The sequence below is a fragment of the Bactrocera latifrons genome, unplaced genomic scaffold (genome assembly GCF_001853355.1).
Source record: "Bactrocera latifrons isolate USDA-ARS-PBARC rearing strain unplaced genomic scaffold, ASM185335v1 scaffold_7, whole genome shotgun sequence".
NCBI lineage: Eukaryota > Metazoa > Arthropoda > Insecta > Diptera > Tephritidae > Bactrocera > Bactrocera latifrons.
This window is the reverse complement of record NW_017537378.1, coordinates 1,296,284-1,311,426: the sequence shown is the minus strand read 5'-3', so window position 1 is coordinate 1,311,426 and position 15,143 is coordinate 1,296,284. Positions and strand designations below refer to the sequence as shown.

The following is a 15,143-nucleotide window of genomic DNA, read 5'->3' as shown; positions in this document are numbered from 1 at the left end:
ACAGCGAGAGGATTTCATTATTTGCTTTCACCACTCTAAACTGTAAATTTATTCATTTAAGGGGTTACATAGGTTTACGGGTTTCAAAAAATGGAATTTTTTATCGTCTTATTGATATCTACAACACCTCTAGAATATTGTCCTAAATTTTCAAATTAATTCGATTAATAGTTGTGGAGATACAACCTTGAGAACTTCTGCGCTCGAGGCTAACTAGTCTTTGAAGTCGGTAGGCAAGATTTCTCGAGAACTACTCAATCGATCTTCATGAAATTTTACGCAGGTCTTTGAGATACAATTCTTAAAGACTTGGACGAAGTGTTTTTTTTTACAACAACATTTTTTTTTTTTTTTTTGTAAAATGTCTGCCAAAAATCTAATTTTAAATTTTTTTCAATTCAGATGATCCTGTAAAGATCTTTTTTCCGAAGGGTCACCAGAAATGGCGTCGCAATAGCCGAGTTAAAAATTTTTTTCCCAAAACTTTCAGAATTTCTTGTATCATAAAATAAAAAAATTTATTTAAATATTTCAGTTTTTATATGAGAAAAACATGTTTGAAAAAGGCTGTTTTTTACTCAACCAAACCCACGCAATTCCTTAAAATCATCTTTTTTGGAAGCCATGTTGTCAAAATATCATAAATTTTGGATTTGAGACAATTTCATCCAGAAAAATCTTCCACGCCATTTGGATTCTTTTTTCTGTTCCTGTAGATGGGCTATGCACTTCACCATTCGTTTTTTCTAATTTGCAAGTGCATATAACCCTTTAGTTAATCATTTTATAGTAAGTCAGCCAAAATTTGGAGATAAGAACTTTATTATTTTGAATAAGTTAGTTTATACAGACTGGCTATTACGCCATACATAGACTTACTGGTTCTTAGTAATACCCGATGGAGGTTCAGTATAATTTGAGGTGAAGAATTCGTCAGACAGGAAGTCAACGTTTTTTGTGAATTTTAAGAGCGACTTGATGTCCACATTTGATACTTCGTCCAATACTTTGAACTTCGAAGCTCCTAGATATTTGAGTCGAGTTCTAGATAGTGCTGGACAAGGGCACAGGAGCTGTTCTAGAGTCTCTTTCATGTTAACTTCTCTGCACTTTCTGAATGAATCGTTATCACTTGTGTCCAACCGGCTGGCATTTGATGAAAGTAGGTTGTGACCTGTCAAGAGGTCAACAGCCGTCCAGTAATCAGTAAATTTAGCGACCCTTTGAGTAAGAAACAAGCGAGTTCTTCTAAGGGTCTCTTGATGTACTTGATTCACTCCAACTCGCCCTGATCCGCCTGTCAGCCCTTTCGTAAATTTCGTTATTTTTCTTTCTTAGTGACTTCCTATTTCCTCTACTTGTTCGGTAGCCAGACGGATGACACACTTGGCAATCTCATCAACTGCTTTGGTTGCAGGAACTCCTTTGTGGCCTAGAGCCCATTAATATTGTTTCGATAATGAAGTCATATATACATATACAAGTACATATACATATATAATTATTGCAATTTCCTTTATTATTTTTTTTTTTAAAGTTAGTTATTGTTAAAAATCTATAATAATATTAACAAAAAAAACTTTTTTAGAACAAGTTAGTAATAAAACTATTTAAATATTTCCATCAAATACGTCACGTTGTCATTTTAAAATATGATATTAGAGGTTTCTGTTATTTGCTCTGCTTTTCAAAAACAGCGCAGCAACAACTGGCAATGTATATCATATACATATGTATATAAGCGTATATATAACGGCATATAGGTACATAAAAATTTGCACAATGCTAGAACGCCACACCACCCCCTCGTTGTTGTCAGCAGTGTCAGCGGTGTCATCTGTCATATATTATTTGGCTATTTTGCACTTAACTCCGATCATAAAACCATAAAAAAATCACGTTGTATATTTAAACAAGCCGGTGGATAATTCGCGCATAACACACGCTCGCTCATTCACTTGGAATTTGAGGAGACAACTTGGCTTTATCATTTTTAGCAACAAGTCGCGCGACTTAACGTTTTACGAGTATTTCCTATGTGGTTATAGTAGAGATGGCGCTAACAATATTATTGTTTTGTTGGTATATACGACTCATTCCAGTGCATGCTATACTATATTTCTCATATTACCTATGGCATTTAGGTTAAAATTTACATTTTATGACTCACTCCGGGGAGTTGTGCTGATTTGCGAATGCAAAACAGAAATAGATTGGCACGCGACCGATATTTTCGAATTCACCTCACAGCTACTCTATAGTCTGCAGTGGTGTGTTATAATTGAGGTTTCTGCGGCAAGTGGTTAGCTGGTAGTGACGAGAGAACAATTATTAGGCGTTTAACAAAAGGCTTCGTATTAATTTGGCTTGAAACTGACAGTTTAAGAATTTAAAATAATCCCAGCAATACTCATTTTTGACAGTTACAAATTGTCTCAAAGCACTACAGGGTGTACACGTCGTATAAGTAACTTTGCGATGATTTTGTCAGCAAGTAGGAAAATTGTGCTTCTTGGCTATGCAATCGCTGAATTTTAAAGCCAAAATCCTTTTTTTTTTATCTTAAAATTATTATTTTTTAACTTAAACTATAAAAAATTCATATCGCCTTGCTTTTATTCAAGTTTTAAACGTGTACATAGAATTATAAACATAATTCAAGATTTACATTTCTATAAACTTTTATTCTTAATTAAAAAAGTCCACTTTTAAAATTCAGTTTTATTTTTCTACACCCCTTAAAGTCTTTTTGGCTTAACATATTATTCATTATACTTATCACTGCGTAATCAACCACGTACGACTTTATGTTTCCGTAAGAGAATTATCAGGTTTAGAACCCAGTTTAATGGAAAATAACGGCAAATAAAGTATTAACATAAAATTCCATCAGCGCATTATATAACCACGTGCTTATTTGACAATGTGTCCGTCCAATGGCTGCGTTATTAAACACTTTCTAGAAGTGCGCAATAAAGTTGTCAGGTTCATTTCCATTTGGATTATTGGTTTGTTCGTTGCAAAGGCGTCACACAAGTGTAACATCCAAACGAAACCTTGACTATAGCTCCGGATGCTATATACCATATATTTCAGTTCTTTCTCCCCTTTTGCCCCCAATAAAGCACTTTATTTCGGGACACATTGTAAAATGATATTGTTTTTCAAATTAGATATACTAGCAGCATCTACTAGCTATCTCTCAGGTACGTTGAGGAGATTATCAACACAAAGACGAGATGCGAAGTATTGCACATTGTAGCCGCGCACCGTTATGTACAACTTGTTATTTATTTGTGTGTATGTGCTTACGTTAGTGTATGTGTGCACTTATTTGGCGTAATCGCTCGAACCTGGAACGGTACGGCTTATAATCTTCGTTTTTATTATTTATACATGTGTACATACGCGTATTATAATTTTTAGATTTATTTTTTAGTCATTAAATTTAGCATTTGTTTTGTCATTTAAATACTAGGCGGCTGTTACTGCCAACTAGATTTATTTTTATGAATATTTAGTGTACCAAAAGTGGGTTGAAACTATATGTTGGTGTGTGTGTATACTTTTAACAGAATTATAGGTAAACTAATACACTCATATATACATGGATATGCTTTTAAAAGAAAAGAAAATATTTAAAGTGAAATGCTTTTGTATTTTACAATGGCTTTCAATATTTTTATAGCATTTACCTAATGTGGAGTTTCGAAAAAATATTTATATACATACATGTAAGTGTATTTTATAATTTTTCATATTTATTTGGATAGCCTATGTCTTCTAAAATACAAAAAAAATTATATGAATATTTCTAAAAATTTTCAAGTGACAGCCTTCTAAAGTGTAGCCTCTCACTTCAATAATTTTGTCTTTCAATTTTAAAATTGGTCGCGGCTGTAACTCGAAGACAAATCATATCATGAATTTTATTTTTTGCCAATTTTGTATACATTCATATGTCGACATATTTCTTTCAAATTTGTCATTTTTTATTTTCAATTTTTTGTAACAATCGTAAGTTTATAAATTTTTTTTTTGCCGTTATGGGCTTATATGTGTGAAGGCCAAAAAAAGCGAGTTATCCGGAATTGTTTCTGAGAAAATTTTTAAATTTATTGATCCAAAAATTTGTACACATGTTATATGTATTATGTCTTGTAACTGTATTTTAAGACTTAGTATTAGTAAAAATATTTATTTGGAAAGGAACCACAGCTGATCTCCGGGAGTTCTTCTCAACAAAGCACTATATCTCTGAACTGTATCCTCGGAAATTAAAAAACCAGAAATATTTCGTTAAAGTTATGTAAAGTTATGTTAAATGTAGGAATAAGCAAAAAAAAATTTTTAAATTGACAAAATGGTGGTTTTTAAGCAACAAAAATCGATTTTTGACAAAAAAATTGCAACTAATGAGTTTAGCCGTTCCAAGTTGGTCACCGACTTTGAAAACACCATTTTGAAAAAAATCGGGTTGTCGGTCCGGCAGTGTACTTCCAAGCACTCTGAAACATGTTCACTCAACTGACGTGTAACTTCGAAAATATTCTTAAATATGTACATTAAGAAAATAAAATAAAATAAATCGATTTTTTGAAAATTCTAACTAAAATTCTATACAACCCCTTAATCGCGGTGAAGGTCGCGATCACTGCATAGCAGTAGTCACCTGGGAAGTAGTGAACAACTCGCTAAAAACTATTTTTGTTTTGGAATTTTTTTATATAATCCATTAAGTATGTGTAAATATATTCTCAAAATCTTAAAGCAGTTAAAAAAAATTCTCAGAAGTGACACCAAAGTTCTTTAACTAACTTTTAACTGGTATTTCACTATGCAACTATTCTGAGAATATTAGGTTTTGTTTTCACACATATCACACTTCACAGAAAACGCAGCTTATGAACTTAGCTTCACATATCTTTCGCTTAGAAAATTTATTTCAATATTTTTCATACGAAATTTCGACGCAACAGTCTCGCCCAAAACTGACTTAGTGTTACTTCCACACATATTTGCATACATAACATACGGTATGTGCACATGAGCCCAAAGCAGTAAATAACGTTGAATTTTGAACCAGTTCTCCGCAACAAACTTTTGGTATTTGGCTAGATTAAATAGTTACATACATATATTTATAACTGTCAGCTGGTTATGTTCAAAATTATAGACCAATTCGTGGAATTGATAATAGGAGCAACTGCATAATGTGGTTTAAAATTTAGTCTTAACAGTGTTTGTTGTAGTTGTGGTAGCTAACCAGCGGTAAAATCTTGCGCTTGAAATTAGTGGTTAATGTCATGCGGAGACTGGTTGATTTATTCGGGTTTAAAGAGTTCTTCATATGCAGTATTTTGATTTCCAGGACATCATTGAAGAGGCAATTTTCATTGAAGATCTTGCAAACTTTTCTGCATTCAAAAATTCACACTCGCTTTGAATCTTATTAACAAATTGCTTTAATAACTTATAAAACGATTTTTTTTACTCTTTCTGCTATATTTTTCTGCTATAGCTTTCAAACACTACACTGCTCGACAAACTGTCGATATTTTATTCGATAAGTATAATAATCGTGATCAGATCCCAGAGTTGCAATTTAAAGCCGTTAAAACATGCTGTGTGTTTTTAATGTTTCCAAATCTTTACTAAAACTAACTCAAATAGTAAAAATTATATGAAAAAACTGCCGTATGTTTGTAAACTTTAAAAACACAACGCGAAACTTTTGTTGGGCTAGTCCTTTATGGTGATCCTGTTGGTTTCTCCAATATAAATTGCGCTGTTTTATATTTATTGGTTTTCCTGACCTGCTACGTGTTCTCAGTTCGATACATATGCTATCTAGATATTAAATCCTTGATTCCTGGAAAAATTTTTGTTTTAAATTTAATCATGAGTAGAAATAAATAAATTTAAAAACTTGTATTTCATGCTATCATTCAAACTTACGTTTTTCACTGTGGTACACCTTCCGTCTCCCGCCCAACTCGTTAATTATTTCCTATTTTCCTCCCACAATGCAACAGAATATTTACACTTCTTTATTTAAAACTTTTACAACTAATTTAAAACACTACCAAATTTGAATAATATTCGCCCATACATTTCTTACACTAACACTCTTATGTATTGCTGATTTCGTTTTATTGAAAATGTTTACATAGCGAATGTGTTGCGGCCAATTCAACGCGTTATTGTATGAACACTATACATTAAATTACTTACGCGCTATCCATATTTTTTATAGTCAAATATTGTACACATTATTGTTATCCGAGCATGACCATTAATATCGAATTTATTGAATTTTCCTATTACATCGATTTGCAAACACTTCAAATCATATGACATTCATTCATAACAAAAACCATTTAATTCTGTGATTATGAAATTAAGTATAAGTATACATGGATGTGTATATTAGTTGAATTGCAGTTCATATTTGCTTATGTAACACAAAATCGTTCTTATTTATTGCTTCCATCCGTCTGCGAGTAAGTTTTCCAATATTTAAAGTAATAACGTCAGCCAGCCGACAATTAAGCAAAATCCGCCATATGGCGCAAAACGGGCATACTGTTTATCACCAGTAAAGGCACGATAATAAAGAGTTCCGCTAAATAATATAGTTCCGACCAATAATAGACCACCAGTCTTTAATTAAAATAATTCGGAATTAGTTTATAAATAATTATTCCTACAATAACTTTTTTATTTCTTACCACAGTTGGATATCTAGCCAACGGTACGCTAAGAAGAGCCAATGAGTGGAAGAAATGGAAGCGGTTGGCTGTATCAAAGATGGTTTTCATCTCATCCTTCTCGTGTGTCGGGTGCAATTTGTGACTTCCAATTGCACCGAGAATTACGGCTGAAGCCCCGCTTAAGCCTGCTAAACGCACGAAAAGGTGGTTGCGTCCTGCCAATTTCCATAGTGGAGGAATTACGCTCCCCATAACTTTTGCGGAGACAACTTCAGTTGAAGCTTTCACGGAAGGCGCACTAGTGCTTGGAGTCTGAATTAAAATTAAAAATATGGGAAGTTTTATACAATTTAAATCAAAGAAAGAACGATCCACATACCGTTCCGCGGGAAAATAATGATGTGGTGCTGGAAATCACAGCCTTGCTCACGGGATTACCAATGGTAATGTAATGCAAAGTGTCAGTGATTGCCATTTTTGCTAATTCAATATTTTTGCAAACTTATTATTTCCTCTTTTATAGTTCGTATTCGTAAAATAGCGATTTTTTTTGTGTATAATGATATTATGAGGATGAAATAAATATTTTTTAGCAATTTACACAAAATTTTTTATTAATACAACACAAATAAATATACCGGTCCCCGATTATTTTTTGTCATTTGTATGATAGCTTATAACAGGGATGCCGTGTAAATGTTCAGTAGAACGGCTTTTCCGAAAACGTGTACCAATTTTCACGGGAAATGTCTTAAAAATCGTGTTTTTAATTTCAATTTACGAATATATATGGCGCGTTATCTATTTTTACATTTTCTTGCAATAAAAACTATAAAAAAAATTATTACGATTTTGCATGATATTTACGCTATGAATGGCATCACTGTTCGAAATTCAATTGGGCACTAGTGATACAAGCAGTGATCAGTTTCGAAATATCGATACTCTCGATAATCGAGACTGAACGAGAATTGAAAAAATGAGGGATACATAATAGAAAAATAAAAAGAAATTTAAACATCGAATTCTCAATATTCGAGTCTGATCGAGAATTGGTAAAAAGGAGAAATATATAAGAGGAAAATTTATAATTCATTATTAGTAGAGAAAAAAGAAGAAGTTGGACACAGAAGGATTATGACCAACGCGGTTTTGGACAAACCAAGGTTATTTTTTTAGGAGCGCTTTTACTAATTCTCGATCAGTCTCGAATATCGAGAAGTGCATGAATCAAAAATGGAAATTCGAATATTTACAACAACGATGCCATAATTTCGAACATAACCTTGCTATTTTCGTTGAAATGGAGTGATTGTGAATATTTTTATAAAAATAACATAAAAATCAATTTTTCTTATTGGTAAAATAAACAACATCAATAAATACGAGCATATAATTGACAGAAAATATATTACTAACATCTAAAGGCGTATTAAGTAAAAAAATGAATATTTGATTTAGGGAAATAAAACATTTTCCGCGAAAATTTGTGCACGTTTTCAGAAAAGCCGCCCTACGGAACATTTACCGAAATTACTTTCGGAACAAACCCTATAAGAGCTCGGTATAAAACGAGCGATTAATTTCAATTCGCCGTTTTTATCAAAATGGTTCCTGTAAAAGCGAAATCCGTTGACTCGTTCATTCGGTTTTTTCCCTTCACCGATATTACTTGATTTAACTACAGGTAAGTCCCGGTTTTTTTTTTGTTACGGATTTAATTTTAGTTTATATTAAAACATAAAGTCTTTTCAAAAATCACTCGGTTAATTAATTTAATCCTAAATTAAACCCGTAGTTGTTTATTATATGCGTAAAGTGAAACATTTTTTTGTTTTACACGGAAGCCCACGTGGCTTCATCAAATAATGTTAATTAAATATGTTTATTAAATATTAGTGATGATACAATTTATCTTCCTTTTGCGGTTTCCTCCAGAAAGTTATTTAGCATTTGCTTAGTAACTTAAAGATGGCTTAAAGGTGTCTGATTTTATTTGTAGTAGCATCACTTGCAGAACATAACCTCAAAAATATGTGACTAATAAAAATATGTATGTATATTTGTTTTACAGAATGGCGGACGCAGCTCCAGCCCGTGGTGGTTTCCGTGGAGGATTTGGTTCTCGTGGTGGCCGTGGAGGTCGTGGACGTGGTCGCGGTCGTGGCCGTGGACGTGGTCGTGGAGGCAAGGAGGACTCCAAGGAGTGGGTTCCAGTTACCAAATTGGGTCGCTTAGTGCGTGATGGAAAAATCCACTCATTGGAGGAAATCTATCTATACTCTTTGCCAATTAAAGAGTTCGAAATCATCGATTTCTTTGTGGGCACAGCTCTTCGTGATGAGGTATTGAAAATCATGCCTGTCCAGAAACAGACCCGTGCCGGTCAACGTACACGTTTCAAGGCTTTTGTTGCTATCGGTGACAACAATGGACACATTGGTCTTGGTGTTAAGTGCAGCAAGGAAGTAGCCACCGCTATCCGTGGTGCTATTATCTTGGCTAAATTATCAGTGGTACCCGTACGTCGTGGTTATTGGGGTAACAAGATCGGTAAACCGCACACCGTGCCATGCAAGGTTACTGGCAAGTGTGGTTCCGTATCCGTGCGTTTGATCCCAGCTCCTCGTGGTACTGGTATTGTGTCAGCTCCAGTCCCTAAGAAACTTTTGACTATGGCTGGTATTGAGGATTGTTATACATCAGCTCGTGGTTCAACTGGTACCTTGGGTAACTTTGCAAAGGCCACCTACGCTGCCATCGCCAAGACATACGCATACTTGACTCCCGATTTGTGGAAGGAAATGCCTTTGGGTGCTACTCCATACCAAGAATTCGCTGACTTCTTGGCTGAAAAGCCTGGAAGTGCACCTCGTCACCAAGTCGAAGCTTAAATGCTAATGAAGTTCTAACTAAGAACCAATAAATAAATATAAAAAAAATCTAAATATCTTGTTATTTTATTTGTATAAAGACTAATATTTCACTAAAAATCTGTTTTGGTAAATATAAAACCTTACCACATAAAAAAGTTAGAGGGTGTATAACGCAATTATAATCAAAATTTCGTAAATTGAAATACCGAAAAATTAATAAAAGGTGGTTTTTTTTGTGCTTCTATAGAAATAGCGGCGAACAAGATAAAATTTTTTCAAATGTCGGCATTTTGATGTGTTTGAGCAAGTACCAATATTTCGATACTTGTTTTTCTGCTTTAATGTTATTCTAACGGCTGAAAATAGCCCTAAAGTAATTTGAAGGAATACTGTTGAACAGGGATTTATCTCTGTTGACGACTTGCCCATATAAATGGTGTCGCGGGTACGAATTACTCAGCCAAAGGCTGTTATTTTCCTGCCGCCTGGTCGGCAACTCTCAGTCAATAAATGCTTTCTGGCGCTACTACAATACACCTGTCCATACTTACTCTTTTGAAATTTCTTAATCTTAGTGACACCTAAATATTGCATAAGCATTGCTTTTTATATATTTTCCTCTCAATCTTAATATTGAAAAGCCAAACAAAATTTGTATGTTAATTTATTTTATTTTAATTCAACTTTTGATATTCAATACCTGAAATTGAAGGAAAACAATTTATTAGACTCTAATATATAAATGTTTAAAAATGTGCTAAGAAGTTTTTGTTTAATCAGACAATCCTAGCCACAAAGGCATTGCCGGAAACGAACTGGCCGATGAGCTTGCCCGCACTGCAGCATCCACAAACATGGTAGGGCCAGAACCCTTTATAGCGGTAGGTCCCCACACCATAAAGGAACAGTTCCGCAAGGATGCAGCAGTGGGTAGGGAGATACATTGGCAAAAACTTCCTGGCTTGCGTCACGCAAAGCTGCTAATNTGGATTGCCCAGCAATCTGCAGACGCAGGATTAAGGCCCTTGGATCCATGTTTCTAAATAGGGATCACATCTCCTCATTAGCACCTAGCAGAATATTGGAATTCATCAATCTGCTGGGGCTAAGTGAGACGCTGTGAGTTAGTAGAGGGCACAATAGACCCTAGGTCGCGGTGCAATCCTCAATCTTTATCTATCTATCTATCTATCCTAGCCATCATAAGCGAACTTCTGGTGGAAACCGCAAAAGGAAAAGCCATGTTTTATCATCATATAAAATTTAATACAAACATTTCATGGTACAACACACACCTTTAGTTAATCATTTCTATCTTAATCGCGGGTGTTCCAAATATGAAGAGACCTGAAAAAGGAAAAACATGGATTAAGTTTTTGTCGAACATCAAATAAAAAGGATTACGGAATACTAAGTATCAGACGTCCTAACCGTCATTAGTAAACTTCCGGTGGAAACCGCAAAAGGAAATGCCATGTTTTATCATCATTTACTTTTACAATTACTTCAATTGATTTTAATAATTACCTTTTCAAAATCCAGAATACGCCATTGTGAGATGTTGATGATCACAAGTGAATGATCTGAAAATATGAAGAATTATTTTATAAGGATTTCACAGTTGATAGAAAAAAAAAATAGTTTTAAAGCAAATCAGTCCTGTTGAGCTTGAGTTGTTATAATCCACATAAGTTATTCGGAAGCAGAGTTTCATCACAAAAGACTATATGGAAAACTTAAATACAAAGTACTAACCATTTTCGACTGGATGTCCTTCGCAGTGTTGCGATACGTCAATCTTTAGCGTTTTCATGAGTATCTACAAATATAAAACAAATATCTGAAATATATATTTTTATGCAATTTAACATAGTTTTATTTAATTTTTAAATCAGTAGATAAGCATATCTATCATTAAATATATCAGAACAGGTCTGTGCAATTTTTCATCAGGTAATGAGATCTTTTAAGCAAGTGTAATTTGCGTACCATTTTATGCGAGAATTGAATCAAGAGGGAGGATTCATCGAAATCAATACCTTATTAGGTAACGGTGTTGACACTTTTTTATTCATTCCAATTTTTTTTTAACAAAAATGTCAGGAAACTTTCATAATGCGTCCTTCAATTCTTGCTTTCATCTTTACCTATAAGAGAAACATATATATAATTAATATTAAACATAATGAAGTTTTAGTGAATAAAAGACTTGAGCACTTTTTCAGCGTTGCCGACTAATCATTTGTCTTGGTATTTTGTGTTGCAAACTTCAATGAAAAATACAAAGAAGAATGCGATAAAATACTAAACTCAGTCTCGTCATCTGGTATCATCAACAAAAATTAAACACCAATTTAGATAACTGAGGAAAGAAATAATTACCATTGCCAATTCAGACTCCGAGCGCCGACAATTTTTAAAAAGAATTCACACATGTGCACGCGATGAAATTCAAGACGAAAAAGAACGATGTTAATATCGTAGTCGTAGAGCATGCCTCGATCCAAATGAACGAGTGAAAAACATCGAGTAAGAAATGCAGCTAACTTACTTTCCTATTTATCTCAACGAGTTTTGGCCTTGCCGTTTTAGGAGAAAAATATAAACAAAAATAAATATATAAACAACAAAAATTTTTTTATATTATACCATTTTTGTTTTATATTTTAATAAATCCTTTTCTTATTCGGGCAATTGTTCAGCAGAACGGCTTTTCTTTTAATTTCTTTTATACCACCTGTTTTTATTTAAACAAAAATTTGGCAACACTACAAAATTGATGTAACACATCTGTGTTTTCACTCGGGCATCAGCTGATTAAATAAACAAATACAAATTTTTGCCGCATTCCAATAATTTTTTTTTGCTAAATTGTTTTAGCACGGCATTTTATTTTTTTTCCAACAAATATCATTCAATATATGGACGGTGCAGTATTAAATGAAATGTTGTTGCTTTAGTATTGGTAAAATAAAACAAAATTTTCTGGTTGAACGTTGTTTTTTGTACTCTGATGAGATGCATCAACCATCAAGTAAACCTGAATCTCGTTTGGCTGCAATCACTTTCTTTGCGAAAACACATCCTGGTGATGTATGTGGTAGCAATGGTTTACCTCTGACCCCAAACTCGATTGCAATATTGGGACGCGCGCAAAGGCTCAAGGATTTGAAACATCCGCATTTGTGTCAATATTTAGATTTTGTGCGTGGGAAACATGGTACGTATGCAGATTACGCCCCCTTCAAAGACATATCATATTATACAAGTTTTTTTCTTTAACATACAGAACGTACAATCGTTGTATCTGAATATTTTGGCACCACCTTGCAGGACAAATCACGCGTTTCTTTACTTGAAACTTTGATTGCTCGGATATTTTATCAAATTATATGCGCACTTAAAGAGCTAGCAGAACAAAATTTAGTTGTACATAATTTGGAACCAAAACATATACTCTTGGACGACTGCAATAATGTGAAAATTTTCAACTACGGATTATATCATATGACGAAGTGTGGAGACTACGTACCCTTTCCCATCGGGTAAGCTATGAGAAAATAAATGCATTTTGATATTTTTTTTATACAATCTTATAAATGTATAGAAATGTTCGTTACATGCCACCGGAACGATTTCTTGGTGCGAAAAATAACATAAAAAGCGACATTTGGTCACTGGGCATGATTATGGCTGAATTGCTACTTCAGACAACCTTTTGGTCTGGCATGAAAATCTCGAATATAACGCGTAAAATACTTTCATTTTTGCAAGTAGAAAATGTGTTTGAAAAAATCGCACGGGAACACAACTGTCTGGAACGATATGCGCAAATTAATGGAGAATTATGTGCTTTGGTTGAAACCTGCTTAAATGTTGCACCATCGAAACGCCCACTGCCAACGGAACTTCTGACACATCCATATTTTTCAAAAGATGTCACTACATACGCATATACTGAACCACCAAAATCCAACGTTTTACTACTGCGTTGTCCACTTGAACAGATTTACTACTGGTGGCAATTAGCTGGCGGCGATGTTCAGAGTGAATTGAAAAAGGAAGGCCTTATTCGCAGCGAAGCACCAATATTAGCCATACCGCAAATAGTTTGCCTCAATGGCGCAATTGTCGGACCAAAACGCAGTCAGAGCTATCTCATGGATGATCGCGTGGTGCCACTAAAATTGAATAATCTCTTTGAAAAGCTATGCAATCTACCAGTCATGGCATATTTTCCCCTAATACATTCCCCGAAGTTTCCACACAATTTCGGTGCTAGTATGGCGCAATTGCCGCTGGTTATACGTGAAAAAGATATCGAATATCAATTTTATCGCGTGCGACTTTTCTCGAGATTACTTAAGGTAATCGGTGTAAATGTGTGTAGTTAGGGATTGTAGCTAGAATATCAATATTTCCATTTTAGGGTTATCCTTATACGAGTGACATGATACGCAAGGAGGCTGCCAAAGATATACCACCATATTTGCGTGGCCCCATTTGGGCTTGCCTGCTCGATGTAATACCGATTGGCAGTTATGAGAAGATTGACAAGTTTACGCCGACCTCCACCGATCGTCAGGTGAGTGTGTCAAAATGTTCAATATTCTATTTTTTAATTGAATTACTTATAAACAGATCGAAGTAGACATACCTCGCTGTCATCAATATGATGAGTTACTATCGTCGCCGGTGGGTCACTGCAAGCTGAAACGGCTTTTAAAAGCCTGGGTGACTTCTCATCCTCAATATGTGTATTGGCAGGGCTTGGATTCACTGACGGCACCATTTTTATATCTCAATTTTAATAATGAAGGTGACTTCTAGCGCATATTTTATGTAGTACAATAATGAACAAGTTATTTTGTTTGCTAATCCTCTCTAGAGTTGGCTTTCCTCAGTCTATACAACTTTATACCGAAATATCTTCAATGGTTTTTCCTTAGAGACAATTCGGCGATTATTAAAGAATATCTGTGCAAATTTTCCCAACTCACAGCATTCCATGAACCAATTTTGGCTAACCATTTATCAAGTATCAATTTTATACCGGAGCTATTCGCCATACCTTGGTTTCTCACCATGTTTTCACGTAAGTTTTTGTTGTTTGTTTTTTCCTACTATTTTTATGTTTTTTTTTTTTAATATTTCTCATCGTTGCAGACGTTTTCCCGCTCCACAAGATTATGCACCTCTGGGACAAGCTCATGCTGGGCGATAGCTCATATCCGCTATTCATCGGCATCTCTATACTAAAACAGCTAAAGAGCACGCTGCTCAGCTCTGGCTTTAACGAATGCATTTTACTCTTTTCCGATTTACCGGATATCGTGATGGAGAATTGTGTCTTAGAATCACAAAAGATGTACGAATGCACACCGAAGAGTGTTTCACATCGTCTGCATGTGTTGCGCGAGGAACCTCTAACTGAATTTGTAAGACGAACAGAAAACAAATTTATATTTACAAATTTTTCTTGTATTTTTTTGAATTATTTGCTTTTGTTTTTTTATTATTATTGCTTTCATTTTATTATTATATCTATTTTTTT

At 34.3% G+C, this 15,143-nt stretch overlaps 3 protein-coding genes across 3 annotated transcripts in view; 2 read left to right on the top strand and 1 right to left on the bottom strand.

Moving 5' to 3' along the window:
• Positions 1 to 6,278: 6,278 nt before the first annotated feature.
• Positions 6,279 to 7,535, bottom strand: LOC108975795 (transmembrane protein 256 homolog). Its single transcript, XM_018944522.1, has 3 exons — positions 7,093 to 7,535; positions 6,732 to 7,025; positions 6,279 to 6,663 (listed from the first exon to the last, which is right to left on the bottom strand). The coding sequence occupies exons 1-3, from the start codon at positions 7,186 to 7,188 to the stop codon at positions 6,520 to 6,522; spliced, it is 534 nt and encodes a 177-aa protein (XP_018800067.1). The 5' UTR covers positions 7,189 to 7,535; the 3' UTR covers positions 6,279 to 6,519.
• A 758-nt stretch (positions 7,536 to 8,293) lies between these two features.
• On the top strand, positions 8,294 to 9,661 carry LOC108975780 (40S ribosomal protein S2). Its single transcript, XM_018944498.1, has 2 exons — positions 8,294 to 8,400; positions 8,788 to 9,661. Exon 2 carries the CDS (start codon positions 8,789 to 8,791, stop codon positions 9,605 to 9,607), a length of 819 nt encoding a protein of 272 aa, XP_018800043.1. The 5' UTR covers positions 8,294 to 8,400; position 8,788; the 3' UTR covers positions 9,608 to 9,661.
• A 2,777-nt stretch (positions 9,662 to 12,438) lies between these two features.
• The window catches only part of LOC108975778 (TBC domain-containing protein kinase-like protein), a 4,175-nt gene continuing 1,470 nt past the window's right edge, over positions 12,439 to 15,143 (top strand). Inside the window, exons 1-7 of the mRNA XM_018944495.1 lie at positions 12,439 to 12,809; positions 12,879 to 13,134; positions 13,197 to 13,956; positions 14,019 to 14,174; positions 14,231 to 14,408; positions 14,478 to 14,684; positions 14,756 to 15,027. Of these exons, the coding sequence (XP_018800040.1) occupies positions 12,530 to 12,809; positions 12,879 to 13,134; positions 13,197 to 13,956; positions 14,019 to 14,174; positions 14,231 to 14,408; positions 14,478 to 14,684; positions 14,756 to 15,027 (2,109 nt within the window). The 5' untranslated portion in view covers positions 12,439 to 12,529. The remainder of the gene's footprint in view (positions 12,810 to 12,878; positions 13,135 to 13,196; positions 13,957 to 14,018; positions 14,175 to 14,230; positions 14,409 to 14,477; positions 14,685 to 14,755; positions 15,028 to 15,143) is intronic.